This window comes from Apis mellifera, linkage group LG1, assembly GCF_003254395.2.
Source record: "Apis mellifera strain DH4 linkage group LG1, Amel_HAv3.1, whole genome shotgun sequence".
Taxonomy (NCBI): Eukaryota; Metazoa; Arthropoda; class Insecta; order Hymenoptera; family Apidae; genus Apis; species Apis mellifera.
Genome location: NC_037638.1, coordinates 25,431,348 through 25,446,701, shown reverse-complemented (window position 1 = coordinate 25,446,701; position 15,354 = coordinate 25,431,348). Strand labels below are relative to the sequence as shown.

Here is a 15,354-nt window from a genome sequence, read left to right as displayed (position 1 = left end):
AAAGAATTAAAAAAAAAAAAAACCATCAAGGAACAAACGACAAACTGTTGATTCCTCAACAGACCTGAAAGACACTTTTCGTATGTAAGGACACGAATAATAATATATTTGTCACAATTTGGCATTTCGATCTTTTTTCTCGTTTCGAATATCACGAAAAATCGTCGTGAAAAAAACGCGAATTGACAGAAGAAGAAGAAGACGTACCACCTAGTTTCATGATTTTTGTTTTTGTTTTGTAAGGTGTGGGTACCTGTGAAGCCTGGCGCGGATACGGAGAGGTTGCTTCTCAGATCAGGTATCGGAGCTATAGACTGTGGCAGACTTCTTTTATGAGCTACGCCATGACTATTGCGCGGGCAGGCTGCACCCGTCACCGCACCGTATTCGTTCATTGGCAACCGGAAGTTGACGAAAGAAGAAGGCGAGGATAGCGTTGTTGTCAAGCATCAAGAAGGTTACGCCATAGAAATATATAGAAATATTACAGTTTTAACATTAAGTGATACAATTACTGTGTGGAGGATCGTCGCTGTTGTTTTGTTATTTCTTTTTTTTTTTCTTCAGTTTTCTTTTTTTTTTTCTTACTTTCTTTGGAATTGATCGTCGTTTATTATCATATATATAAGAAAGATGCGTTTATTAGTCGCTGCTAAGGACCTGGGTCTCGAGACTGGGAACGAGTGTGTGTACTGACACTGATAAAAAGCGTGACCACCGTTCCAACTGCGAGCAATATTCCTTTCTATTTTCCTAATTCTTAGTGAAAGAAGAAAGATCTTCTTAAGAATTTAAATAATTTTCAAGCAATTGTCCAAGTTATACATAGAAGAAGAAAAAAAATATGCAGATTGCTCGCAACAGGAACGGGATTCCATGGAAAAAAAGTATAATAAAATAAATTATAGAACGGGTAAGTCCAATACAGAATGTACGCAGCCTTCACCAATCACATTTAATCCGATACCAAAATTTCCTTCCCGATTAAAGGAAGTTGTATAGTGTCGAGTCTCTCTCCAATGCTTTTTAACCGGGAATCGCCATTCTGCCGTTTCAATACCATTTTACGTACCATCTAAGAACTGCATCGCCCTCTCCTCGCCCGGATAACGTACACACTTCGCAGGATGGATCTCCAACACGTTGTACATGTCCGCCAGGAAAACGACTAAATTTTGCTTCATAGACCTGGCACAGAGATTTTTCATTTTCAAAACTTTCGTTTTTCGTTCGGATAAATCGAGCTTTAAATCGCCAGATCTCCTCTCACAATTTTTATACAAGAAAATATTTACATTTGCAACGCAGCGAGATTAAATTGAACGCGAGAATTCTTTCACAAACTTTCTATCAAAAACTTATCAATCACAAATTAATCGAAACTTTCCTCCAATTAGAGAACAATCGGAAGAGGAGAAACTCTTACCCCCTCATGTACGTCACGTCCTCGGGTTGCATGTGGAAAATGGAATAGGGTAAGCATCTGTTACAAAAGGCGTGGACCAGCGACAAGTTGTGCAGCGCGTCGGCGACCGAGGGTCTCTTCGACACCCTGATGTCCATCCAGTTGAGCTCGCCGGGGCAGTAGAAGGCGACGACCGCTGCCAGGCCCACGCCGTCGCACAACGATTGGAAATCCTTGGCAGCGGGCAGCTCTGGGAGCCGCGTCTTGTCGCCGCCGCCCTCCTCCGCCTGGATCTTGGCGATGAGCGCGTGCGACGCGTGACTGATCCACAGGAGGAGGCCCTTCTCGTGGTCCCCCGGCACCTCCACCTCCGCCTGGGGATCGAAACGCCGGATCGCCGACACCACTCGATCGCCCGTCACCACTTCCTTCGCGTACAACACCATCAGGCCCTCTATCACAGCCATATGAGCGGACTGAAAAAACGGCAACGGATCGGATTCGATTCTTCGAAACTCTTTTTTTTTTTTGAAAAAAAAATCTCTCTCCTCACCATCTTGAGCGGCGAATTTTGAATGAGGATCGTCTCGGTGAGCTGGGTGTTGTTCGGCTCCGCCAGGTAAACACCTTTCCTGGCGAGGGCCTGCAGGATGCCGCAGTGATTCTGATTGTGATAATTTGGATCCGAATAGATGTTCGCCAGCGCCAAACAGTACAGCTCCGCATTGGAAAGTGCGTGGACGATCTGCGGCTTCAGGTGTTCTTGATTCTTAAACAGAAATTTTTTTAATATAAATCCTTGCCGCTTAATTTTTTTATCCTCGTTCTCATTCAGAAAGATCGGCGCCCCAGTACGCGTTTATCTTGTCGATGTACGTACGTTCGAGCGTAAGCGTATTTTCAAGAAACCGTACAAAGTGCCTAACTATTGGTATTACCCCGCTGCGATTCCATTGTATCAGCGTAATAATAGCCACCCAATGCGGACAGTGGAAGGGTCTCGTGTAAAATATTACGTTTAAAAGTTTTTTTAAACGTAAAAGAACCGAGTGTTTGAGGTATCGAAATTGTTTCAAATTAAAGAAAACTCGGTGATTAAAAAAAGGTGGAGAGAGATATAAAAAATAGTTGTCCCAAAAAGAAATCAGACGTGTGTCAAAAGAGCGTTGGTGGCCGTTTGAAACACAATATCGTGGCATAGGTTGGCCGCAACCGCATAAGAATATCCGGCCGACACGACGAGCAAATATTAGTATTCTGTAATTTCCGGCGTGGCGCGCGGAAACGCGAAGAACTCGAGACGATGCACCGTGGTAACGGAAATACACTGGTCGCGGCCATTGTCGCCGAACGATCGCCAACGAGCCGCAGAGTATCGCGTGTAAAATCGAGGAAAGCTTTGCTGCAACGAATCCTGCGTTTTCTCATGTTAGAAATTAATACATGTTGGATTATCTTTTTCCAATTTTATATTTTACAATAGAATGTTGACTCGATTTCGACCATTCTATTTCGAGATTTCAAAAATTCACACTTCTGATTGTCGAATAAATTCGAAACAATTACATAAATAAGAATTATTAATAATAACTTATTAATTATTAAGGTAATGGAAATTTTTTTCATCCTAAAAGGAATTTATCGCGAAACTATTATTCGTTTTGAGCGTGGTTGAGTCATAGGCTGATCTCAGATAACAGATATCGATGACTGTTGTGTATTGACAATTTTTGACAATAATAATAATAATCTTTTGTTTCTATCGTGACGCATGAAACAACGTCGAGATAATGATTAAACGCCTTGGAAACTGGATGTATCGTTTGAAAACACGATCTAAGACAAAGAAAAAAAGAGTCGGGAAACTTGTTGGTCTCGAAAGAAATTGGGACGAAGTTGATGTTTTGTCGTTCATTCGAGTTATCGACTTAACTTTACGACAGGAACGTGACGTTCCTCCAGTTTGCTCCAACCTTCGTGCTCGCGTACGTACACCATGGGATACGGAAAAGTTAATTCGTTTCGACTATTATTAGTTTTGCATCACCGTTTTCGCACCACTTCCCAAGGTTTAAATTAAAACTCGAGAAATCTTAAATAAGTATTTATGGGGGGGAGGCGAAAAAATTAATAGGCTATCGTCGCAATTATTTCCGCGCCAATCATTTATTTTCTCGATTCGTTCGTCTCGCGCGTGAGAAGCTGGTTGTTGTTCCATCAAAGGAAAAGATGCAAGGATTTAACGGAAAAATAATGATAATGATCATTGTGATTTACGTTAAATTTCTTTAACAGCGGCCATTTAAATAGGCCACCAAACCCTGCGTAATAAAACGCAGACCAATTAAATTTCATGAAAAAGGCTCGAAAAAGAATTCTTGGTTGAAAAAATATTGTTGAAAACCACAGATAAAATCGTTCGTATAAAATGTAGAAAGTATCGAGATTTGTACGCTACATTTGCCAATTATCGTAACTTGTGCGATCTCTTCGAGTATTTTTGTAGTAAACAATTATTCAAATTCATATTCATATTTATACTCAACAATGAAAATTGTTATACTCATTCATAAGAATTTCGAATGAATTCGTACGACGATAAAACGTGCCTCCCACGAATTAATGATAATGATGAAAAATAAACAAAGTTTTCGTAGCGTTAAAAGTTGGAAAATATTTTAAAATACTTTATAAGTTTCGAATGGGAAAAAAAAAAAAATGTTTGCTTACTCGTTTATACTCTCGTCCACGCATTCCATTCTATCTTATCCAATTAACCTTCACCACGATTGTGGCTCGGAAATCACGGATTCTCGAACAAAGAGGCTCTCTACGAGGCGAATGAAAACGGCAAGAAGAAGAAGAAACCAGTACGAATTTTTCTCGAGCAAACGATTCATAAATATCGTACAAGAACGTGTATTTCGCAATCACAAAGGGAGATCAAACATCTCGTTTAAGAATAATATTTAACGAGGAAAACATTTCTAAACGTACGTTCGTAACGTTCACGCTAAATATTACAAGACACTTTGAGCAAAGAAGATTTGAAAATGAATCGTACGAAGGAAAAGGGCGGTGTATTATGTAAATTCGTGCGATTTTTCTCACAAGTTGAAGGCGAATCGTTCAAATCGGTTAACCCGATTATATAAACAAAATTATGTAACGAAAAAAAACCTTAACCAAAAAAGATCAACGAAGATTATTAGAGGAAAAAAAAAATATTACTTTTCTCGCTCCAAAAATTTCAAGAAAATTATTTGTCGTTCACTTTTAATTCCAGAATTTTAGATTGGATGTAATTCTTTCCACTTCTTTTTCAGTTTTCTACATTCAGGTTCCTTCAGAGTTAATATTAATCGGGTAAAGAGCACAAGTATCGAGGCTTTCAGTTTCTTTTCGAAACGAGACCGAACACATTCGGATACCCTTTTGTTCCAGAAGAATAACGAATCCACCGACAATAGGTATCTTCACTCTCAAAAGCCACGATGATCTCGCTTGATTGAACCGGCGAGAAATCCTCTTTCCTCCTCGTAACTCCTCCTCGTAAAACCGTCTCTCTCTTTCTCTCCCTGCCATAACCACGTCCTTTTCACACTTGAATTTTCGTTCGTATATAATCTCAGTCTCCCCGAGACTTTCCCCTTAAAGGTGTAAAAAGGCCTAGGATGATTACGACTCTCGACGAAGAAACAATGGAGAATGGCTCGTCTCGAGCCACCCGTTATTATTACCGTCTCTTTCTTCACCTGTGCAAGCAGGGCTTGAACCATATATCCCGATAATCGATCCTTCCTTCCCTTATCAATTTATCTCCGTTCCAACCCATTTGCCAACCACCTCCTCCTCTTATTTCGTTTCGTAAACTGACCAACACTCGTCGTGCAATTGATATCTCGCGATACGAATGATCTTGGAGGATTCGTAATAAGTAAATTAATTCTTAAATACAGAAGAAATCGATTAACATTCTTGGCATGGTTGAGATTCTATCAAGGTTTGTTTCTTAGCTCGATGTTGAATTTTCTTAGGACGTTTTCAAAAAAAGAGTGAGCAGCCTCACCTGGCGGCATCGGTGCACCTTGAACCCCTTCTTGGCCGTGGATTTCGATCGCGTCGAAACGGGGAATCGGCGTCTGGTCGTGGTGGCGCGGTTCCGCTTCGCGAAGGGAGGCCGTTCCTCGATTAAATGCATCCTGGGATCATGAAACGCGGCGAGGAAGGAAGGAACGAATAAATGTTACGGGAACGTTCGCCACGGCAGTTCCATGATTTACTGAGCGCCCGAGAGAAGGAGGTCGTACGCGAACGATTGTAAAGTAATTCGATTGGCTTAACTGGATCAACCACACAACCACCAGGCTTTCACGCGTGTACGGGTCTGTGCACGTTCAAACGTAGGATGCGGTTGCGAGCTAATGGTGCAATAATCGATACGAGTTTCTTTCTTCTTCTTCTTTTTACTATTTTTATTTACAATTTTTCTAAAAACGTTATGGATATATATTTTCAATAGTAAATTATTGAAAGGAAAAAAAAAGAATCGATACTCTCGCCCCGAGCGAAAGTAACAATCGACAGAGACGGTAAGAAATTAGCAACGTATTGGCCTGTATTTAGGATAGGATAAAAGTGGCGCGGCCACTTTTTCTCCCCTTCGATCGATTAATCGAAAACGATGATCGATGACAAATGACAGCAAGGTTCGTGCCTCGAGCGAAGAAATAATTGCGAAACGATACAATATTTGCGATTGAAGGCGATTCCACCTCTCAATTTCCTCGTCGCGGTGAAAAGATGTACGATCTTACACGTCTAAATAGATATCTGTGTCATTTCCTTCGAGAAAGTTGTTCGAAGTTCGGGCAGAGAATTCTTTTCAAGGAACTTTATTAACCTCTACCGAGAAAACTGGCGCTCGGTAAACTTTGTCTACCGGCCTTTCGCTACGCGGCCGGTTTTCACCGCGGTCGTCAATGCGAGAGAGAAAGAGACAGAGAGAAAAAAAACACCAACGATACGTGCCGCGGCAAAAAAAGACAGTTTTCAGGACAACCAGAAGAATGGAGGGGGGACCTGTCGAAGAACGTCCTCCTCGTTCGGTTAAAGCAGGATTTTCGATGCTTCGAATAACGCGACAAGAATTGGTGAAATTAGGCAGAGAGTTCTTGTATTTTTTTTTTTTTTTTTTTGGAACAATTGTTATAATAATATCGTGGTGAAATCATCAGGATTACGTACCTCATTATCGACATAATACGGCTCGCGAAGGTTTTCTGGCACTCGGTTGTTGTACGCCTTCGACAAGAGCCATTTTACGGAGGCACGTTGTTTGGCCTGCAACAATAAATAGAAGAGAAAATCAATAATTAGCACTTGGAGATGTTCGAGACGCTTGGTACTGCGAATGTTCGTAAAATTGATCGACTTATATCGAGTAACATCGAGATGAACGAAATTAAATTTTCAACGTGAAAATTGATATATATATATATATATCTCTCTTCGAAATATTTGCAAAGGATAGATGTAAAATTATTTCAAAGGAATAAAATAAGATGGGAGCAACTCCCTCCGTTTCGCGAGATAAATTTTTAAAATTCAACGGGCATTCAACGAGGTGGTAGCGCGCTTTCATCGTACTTTTTGTATCCGGGTGTGCACCTTTCTCCTAACAATAAGATAAGCCACTTTACCACCCACTCGAGACGCTTCTTCACGCTTCTTCTTATTGTACGCTAAAATATTCAAGGATCGCCACACCCTTCTTTCCCAAAATCGCGAACGACTCTCGATCCAAACTGGCGAAAACTGATACTTTTCAATCCCGTGTTCGAAACGAAACACGCGCGCGAGGAATATTCATGGACCCGAATGTCGCGTAATCTCGCGACGATTTATCTCGATGACGTACACATGATCCACCACCGTGACGCTACTATGGAAACGTAGAACGAGTTTGCAAATTTTCCGATATCGTTTCAACCGTGGATAAACTTCCGCCATTTATTCGCCAATCTCGAACGAAAGATTCGATTCATTTTTATTCCGCAAAATTACAATCAGAAATCTCGAATCGACTTCGATCCAAGATGCAGATTTGAAAAGCACGGAAGAGAAATTGTTAAAACTAATTAATGCTCGCAATACGAATTCAAATTCTTTCACGGATGTATTTCACTCTCTGTCGAGTTTCCATCGAACATACGTTACGCGGATTTAATTCGTATCAATCCAAAATCTAACATCTCGAATTCCGTTCGAACTTCCCCGTAAAGCAATTGGAAGAACGATCAAGCTTGCAAATTTTATAATCTCAATTCCTATTTTCCAATTCAAATTTCTGATCGATTACGCATCCCGAATTTCGAGTTAGAGAAAGGAGTTGTCCGATTTTATTAATTAACCGAAAATGCTTGTCCGCATGATGCCGCAATTTAATTACGATAACAGGGACGATTACGTCATTGACCGCGCTTTACCGTACGTACGGTGGATATTTTTGGGCGAGGAAGAGAAGGAAGAGAGAGAGAGAGAAAGACAGAGAGAGACAGAGAGAGGGTTCGGTTGGGCGAGGCTCGGGAACGCGAACGAGTTGAAGGGGGTCAACGAAGTCCGGCCAATCATTGTTATCGACCAACAGAGGCATTGTTGGTTATACAGTGGTCATCCTTCGCAATATAGACCGACCGTGAATGCCCGCCTTACGCCCCATTTCGTCCATATAGAACCGCGTGCATGCACGGAACTTATTTCGTTCGCTCGTTGAAAATCGCCAATTCTTGTTCCCATCGAAGAAGACGAACTCGTGGAACGAACATCGAAATCGCCAACGTTTCTCACTTGTTGTTCGTTATTCCAAATTCTTCGCTCTCCCATTATCCACGGTGCGCAAAAAAAGATGACGCGAGTCGTCAAAATAAATAGACTTCGGCGATAAATATATACGACCCGAGAAAGAGGGAGAGATATACTTTGTTTTCTTTTTTGCTTCTCTGGGAAAGTGCACGAGGATGGGGAGAGAGAAAGAGAGTAATAGTGTAATCGAGTCGGTGTATAAACGTTTTTAAGGACGGTTGAAAGAACCTTCCTCCCGTGTTTTTCAAAGAATTTCGCAATATTAGATATTCTCCCTCGGGGGAAGCTTCTCCCGGCAAGCCTCGTGAAAACGGTACCGTTGAAGGAAGAAAAATATATTAAAATATACGCGGTTTCGCGTGGTCGATAATTTCACGCTAACACGTTTTTTCAACTAATATGAAAATACTCTTTTCAAGTTATAAAAAAGAGTATCGTTGAAATTTGTAAAATTAAAAAATTTCAAAATTAAACTATTCGAGTATTTTGTTTCAAGCTATCTATTTAGAAATTATCGATCCGATAATTCAATTATTAATTTCAAAGCGCGTGTGAAAGTGATGGCATTAATTACGCGAAGCGTCGTTTTTATTCCGTTTGATATTTCCGTTTAACCATGTTATTTGTAACACAGCGCCTTTTTTCACGCAAGAAGAATTTTATATTCTTTACTCTATTTTACAATTCGACATCACAAAGTGATCGATTAATTCTCCGATAATTAACGAAAGAATATCAATCGGCCTTCGAAAAGAAAGAGAACTCGTTTCATTATCCGTAATCGAAACTCGATTGAAACTTTTGATCCCGGCCAAATGTTTCCCCTCAACATTCTATATTTATATGAAACAGAATAATTCGAGTAAAACGATATCATCACCGTTAGATGTATATCCAACTCCATTGAGCGTGAAGACAGGATTTATCAAGAAATTATTATCAGTCCCATCCGGAACGAGATATCTGCTAAATAAACCGTGAAAGTGTTATATCACGTGCCATAAAATTCCACGTAAATTCGCGTGGAGGAAGATATCAAGTTTAAATTTCATAACTGAAATTCGATAGGGAAACGAAATCGTAAAATCGTGACGTAGAGAAAAACGTGGGGAGAATCCACAGTTTCGTGTTTCTTTTCCTTTCTTTCTTTTTTTTTTTTTTATAAATTTTACACAATTTGAAAAATATACATATCCCTTTCCTCATCTAGAAATAAAAACGCTGGAATACGATTTTTACAATTTTTTTTCATCTCTTCATTATATAAACGAAGAAACTTGTTCCCTTCCACGAGGAATAAAAAAATAAATTTGCTAATCTCGAAGCTCAAACTAGTTACATATCTCGACAATACACAGAGGATCTGGTCGATCGACAGCCCAATAAAGTTACGTGATCCCGCGCGATGATGAGCCGTGACTCGAATATTTATTCCACCCGTGTAGATCGTTATAGAGATCGTTATTCCACTCGAACAGCCATCATACGCGTATAGGTAACAACGCGATTGTGTAACAAAACCAAAGCCGTTCGTTCCATGTTATACGTTGGCTAACATCACAAACCGTTCAAGGATTCTTTTTTATCGCGCTCGATATATATCTTCTTCTCTCGTACGATTCGCAGCGTCTCCGCGACGATTGTTCGAGAATCGTCCGTTCCCCCCCTCCCCTTTTTTGTCTCGTTTCTCATTCGTACGCGAAATTACATTCTGTCTCTCTCTCTCGCGGTTCGAAATTGATTTTTACCGCCTGATATTTCATATCAAGGATTCTCACTCGTTATGGAAAAAAATATTGGATATTATTGCTTTATCGAGATCGAAATTTTACGTTATTATTAGAATAATGGAATACGAAGAATGGATTGATTTTTGTTATCTTGTTTTTTTTTGAAGAATTGAAACTTTGAAAGATGTGAGAACAAAGGAATATAGTGGAGTAGGTCGAGAGAGAGAAATGTTTTTGATAATTGTAATTAATTTTATCTCGAAAAAAAACGAGGATGAAACGACACAATTAGAATTTCCAAGTAAGCTTGTGCAATATTAAACTCTTTTCTCACAAGCACGTATCGTAATTTGTTGAAACGAAGTATTCTATATTTCCGAAATAAACAATTGGATGGAAAGAAAGCGGAGGGAATTTATTCGAAAAACGAGCATCTAATTCTGCGTCTCCATCCTTCGATTTTCGTTTCTTGTACGATTAATCCATTATACCCGCTCGACCTACATTTTATAAATCTATAATCACTCGCGATTACTTCCTGTCCCAATTACTCGTTTCACAAACAACCCGATCTTCAATTTAACAGAAGACCAATCCAATCACTGTAATATCAACTGTACAAACAATTTGAAACGGAAATAAATATCTTCGGAACAATCGGAGAAACATCTGGAGAAGATAATCTAGAAATTTAATCAACCACGAAGCGGAATAAAATTATAAATTAAATTACAAAATCTCGGAGAAATCGTATTGGAAAATAATAAAATACATATATATATAATAATCTCGATGTAACATTTTCGAAAATAATATCCTATTAAGCCCCTTTTCTCTCTCCTGACTTTTGCTACCTGAGCAATGATCTAATTATTGCTGCTTTTATGATCCAGGTCGCCACTCATAATTTCCTTTTTTCCTTACATCGATATATAACAACCATTTATAGAAAAATTATAAATATTTCAAAAATATTTATTTACCAAACAAAGAAAAAAGAGAAAACATAAAAAGAAAATAGCCAGATTTCCAATAACAATGCGCGTAAACACGAGGACGAGGAATTTTCGAAGAAATTCCGCGCTTTCCCAACCGACTCCATACAATTCATCGAAGAGGAAGAATAAAACAAAGAGAGAGAATTAGGAAGAACTGCTCTCTCTCCTCGAAGCGAGCACACACGTCGGATAGCCCAGATAGCGCGTACACAACGCATCGAATGGAATGGAAAAATATTTTCCCCCGAGGCTATGGTTGCAGACGACTTCGTTGCATGCGACGACCGCAAGCGCGCACACGTGCGTTGTTGCACAGAAGCATTAATGCGCGCGGAGAAAACGGGCACGAATGAGTGAGTGCGTGCGTGAGTGCGTGCGCGCGTTTACGCTCGCCGCTATAAAAAGAAGCCGTGTCATCGCTAACAGCTAGTCGTTATACGACATCGAGCGCTGCACAGCCTCGACGAACCAACAAAGAGGAGGAGGAGGAGGGGGAGGGGCGGTCGATCGATCCCATCGAGACATCGGTTTCGGTTCGACGATCCTCGGCGACGAACAGTCGATGGCGTCAGGCTTGTCGCGTCGTCGAGCTTCGTTGAACTGGATCGAGCCTTGAACGATTCCACCAGACGTCTCTCTCTCTCTCTCTCTCTCTCTCTTTCTCGTGAAAACGCACGCTCCTCCTCGGTCGAGGAGGAGCAACATTTTATCTTCCGGTAATTCGGGGATTTTATTGTTTATCGTACGTCGAAAATCAGGAGCAATTTTCAATTTTCAATATTGTCCTTTCTTTTGTAAAATTTAACAAAGAAATTTGGGTAAGAATAGGTATTTATTTATTTATTGAAATTGTATTTCTTCGAAATTGTGCAGATTTATCCATAAAGATTTATCGTTTATATTCGCAGAACACGTAGAAAATAGTAAGATATTATAATCAACGATTAATCTGCATGCGCGTGAAACATGAATAAAAATTTGCAATTCCATTCAGATCCTTGAATATTAAAAAAAAAAGAAGGCGTTCTCTCTGTTCCTTATTTTCCTATTCTCCTTTTTTTTCCAAATATAAATCGTGAATATAAATCGACAAAGGAAAAAGAAATCGGGACGTTAAAGGAATCGAAGTGAGCGACGAGTACTTCGAGTAGAAATGGATGTCCCCTTTAATCATTTTTTTAAGAACTTCGTTCTAAAAAACGCGGCGGGCTCTTTCTCGCGTTAGAATTCGTGTCAAGAAGCACTCCGACCGTTCGCCGAAGAGACGCACATTTAAGAGTGGACGAGAGTGGCAACATCCATTTCAATAATTTCCGAAACGAGCGATTCGAAAATGCGGCTTAATCCCCGCGAAAATCTCGACACTTTTTCACTCGGCGTTATCTCGACCAAATAAATCCATCCGTTCCACCATTCTATCTTTGGAATGAAATTGAATAGAAGATATGAATGTTCAATGAGAATTGGAACGCGATAACGAAAAAAGGATTAAAAGTAACGATACATACGTGATGATCATACGAGAGATTTGTCTAATTCGCAAGATTTAAGACAAAAAAAAAATACAATTTTCGTTCAAACGAAATAGCATCTCGATCGAGACGAGACATCAGAATTATCTCTTGAAAGATTCTCGTTCAAAAGCTTGGACAATATCTAAGAGCTCGCTTCTTCTCCTTAGAAGAAACCTTAAGAATGTCGCAAAGAGTAGAGAAAAAGGCTTTCATAGGAAAGGAGAAAAAATAAAAGTAACCGAAAGAAATTCAGCAGTCATGCCACGAGTCAGCATACTGTAACTGGAACCTTAACTTTATGAGCCGTGGCGAAGTGTTTCACAGAAGTGTTCCCTCCGTGCATTAAAATGATAGGCGTAATAGTCTTGGATAGAAGTAATTAAAATTCCAAAGCCGATTATTAGTTCTTTCTTTCGCGAAAAAAGGAATCGCGACGAAAAATTTCGATATGCGAAAATTTATTTAAATCGGGACTGGAAATCAAAAACATTACTGCGTTACTTTCTTTTGTTAGATGTGATACAACGTGATACAATGGCACATTTGTCTATTTAAGGCCTGCGAACCATGCACATCGAAATAAAGTGTGTTTCAAAGCTCAAAAATAACCCGCACTTTATCGGATTTTTAATTTTCTGCGGACTTTTCGATGAAATTCGAAATCGAAATAAAAAGAAAAGAAAAGAAGAGAGGAAAAGAGTTTCCTTCCTAGAATATAAATCTTTCGATCTTTCATTTTTCTACGAAATTCCAAAATTAAAAAAAAATATACCAGAAAACTTTGTCAGATTGTTTGCACGAATCTTTCCGTTCGACGAAAGAGGCGGATGAGAAAGAGGGAGAAGGAAAAAAGAAGGCAAGAATGAAAAGGGTTGACAGACGGAGAGCTTTTTTGCCGGGGTGTTATCGTTCAATCAAACAAACGTCCGACTTCCCGTCGTCGTCGTCGTCGTTGCGATCCCGTTCTTTGTCCAGAAATTTCGCATACATCCGTGGAGAAAAAGTAGAGGGTCGTTTCAAACATAACATCCGACCATCTAAGAGAGCTAAGAGCGCACCATTTCCGGAAACCCGTTTCTTTCTTTTCGAACATCGATCCAAGTTCGATAACGATTCGAGGAGAAAGAGAGAGAGAAGAAAAAAAGATTCGAAAAGAATATCTTGAAATATATTATCTTCCGTATCTGTGAAAATTCATTTATTTTTGGAAAGTTTCGTGTGAAATTTATGCGAATACACCTGAAGAAGTAACGGGAGAAACATACCGACTGGATGCTGTTTGTAATAAGAAAGTTTTTCCTTTTGAAGAGAATAAGAAGAGAATCGTGACTCGAGAGATCTGATATTTTCATCGTCTGACCTTATACGTATAACTCTGGAAGAAACTCATTCCAAAAACAGGGCGAGTAAAATATCGAAACAGAGACATAAATAAAAGCGAAAAAGGATAATTTTTCCGTTTAACAAATATTCCAATTCCTCGTTTGAGTCCGCGCGATTATTATATCCTCGGAAATGAAATGGCTTCTCTCGAGTGGAAAGCGTCTCCGACGAACGTAAACCTCGTTATTCCCCGTGAAAATTCGAAACGGAATGTTCTGTTGTTGATCGATAGCCGAGAATTCGGCGCCACGTTGAAATAGTAGAAATCATCGAGTCGAGTTCGTTCTTGCCGAAACGATATCATAATTCATCTCTCGTTTTCGAAAACGAGATCGAATAATTCATTGGAAACAATTGGATATTTGGACACGAATGTAAAACAGTGGGTGGTTTTCGATGAAATGTCCGCAAAAAAAAAAAAAGGGAATAATTTTACTCGATTATTCGTAAAATAATTCAAGAAAATACTATTAACTATATATATACATACGAAATATTTTAAATATTTTGGGAATAATAATTACAGTTGTCTTGGCCGCAACGCGTGAAAGCGAAAATAAATATGACACACGTTCATTTACGTAGAGCGTCGTTTCGTAACGCACGAGTCTCACGTTCGAAGAAATAATTATTAAAAATTAGTTCATTAGTTAGTTAATACAAATATATTAGCATCAGAGATACATCATTTGTTCTCTCGTTTACTCAAACGATCCACTCGAATCTGAATATTTTAAAAAATTAATTCCACGTATCGGAATAGATTTTCACTCGCGTTTTCAATCCATTTATCTACGTCTTAAAACAAAAATGGCTGCAAAGTTGACGGGTGAAAGCGAAAGAACGCTGGAGAGTAGGAGAGGGAAGATTTTTAGAGCGGGAAATTTGAAACCAATAATAATTTTTAATGATCAATAAACAGGGTGACAAAGTTTGTTGAAACAAACATCGCGATCCCACGATCGTTTCACGGTTTTGCAAAAGCTTCTGTCGTTGCGTGGGCGAGATGCTGCGTCCAAGATCGCGTAGGCAGCAGATCGCGAGGATGATCGCCAACGCTAGTTCTGCTACGGTTTCCAAGGCCTGAGAGCAGCCTCGAGGGGAGGGGGAAGAGGAGAGGCAAATCAAAATTTTACGGCATTGAAAACGCGCGGAGAATCGCGACTGAATAGTTGTTACGAACGACGCTCCGATGATTTTATTTTATCTTATTAGAAAACTGGATGGAGCGGATTATGGCGAATTGCAGTGCATTTAGAGGCGATAAAATATAATATGTAACGTCAGATTTGCGTGAATACAGCGTAAATATGCGATCGAGAAATTCAAAGGCCAAATTCTCTCCGGGGAAGAAGATTCCATTAAACGTGAAAGTGAATTGAATAAATTGCCCGAGAAATTTTAATTTTAGTTTCCAGTTGTGTATGTTTTAGATAGATACAAGATGGAAAAAAAAAAAA

At 39.5% G+C, this 15,354-nt stretch overlaps 1 protein-coding gene across 19 annotated transcripts in view; it reads right to left on the bottom strand.

The window, feature by feature from the left end:
- The window catches only part of LOC408631 (patronin), a 66,092-nt gene that overhangs the window by 14,453 nt on the left and 36,285 nt on the right, over positions 1-15,354 (bottom strand). For 18 of the 19 annotated variants that reach the window (XM_026442273.1, XM_006571647.3, XM_006571650.3 and 15 more), the window contains exons 2-6: positions 6,653-6,748; positions 1,959-2,174; positions 1,427-1,881; positions 1,073-1,188; positions 254-364 (exon numbers count right to left, since the gene is read on the bottom strand). In XM_026442273.1, the coding sequence (XP_026298058.1) occupies positions 254-364; positions 1,073-1,188; positions 1,427-1,881; positions 1,959-2,174; positions 6,653-6,748 (994 nt within the window). The remainder of the gene's footprint in view (positions 1-253; positions 365-1,072; positions 1,189-1,426; positions 1,882-1,958; positions 2,175-6,652; positions 6,749-15,354) is intronic. The other variant, XM_006571652.3, reaches the window with a different exon arrangement.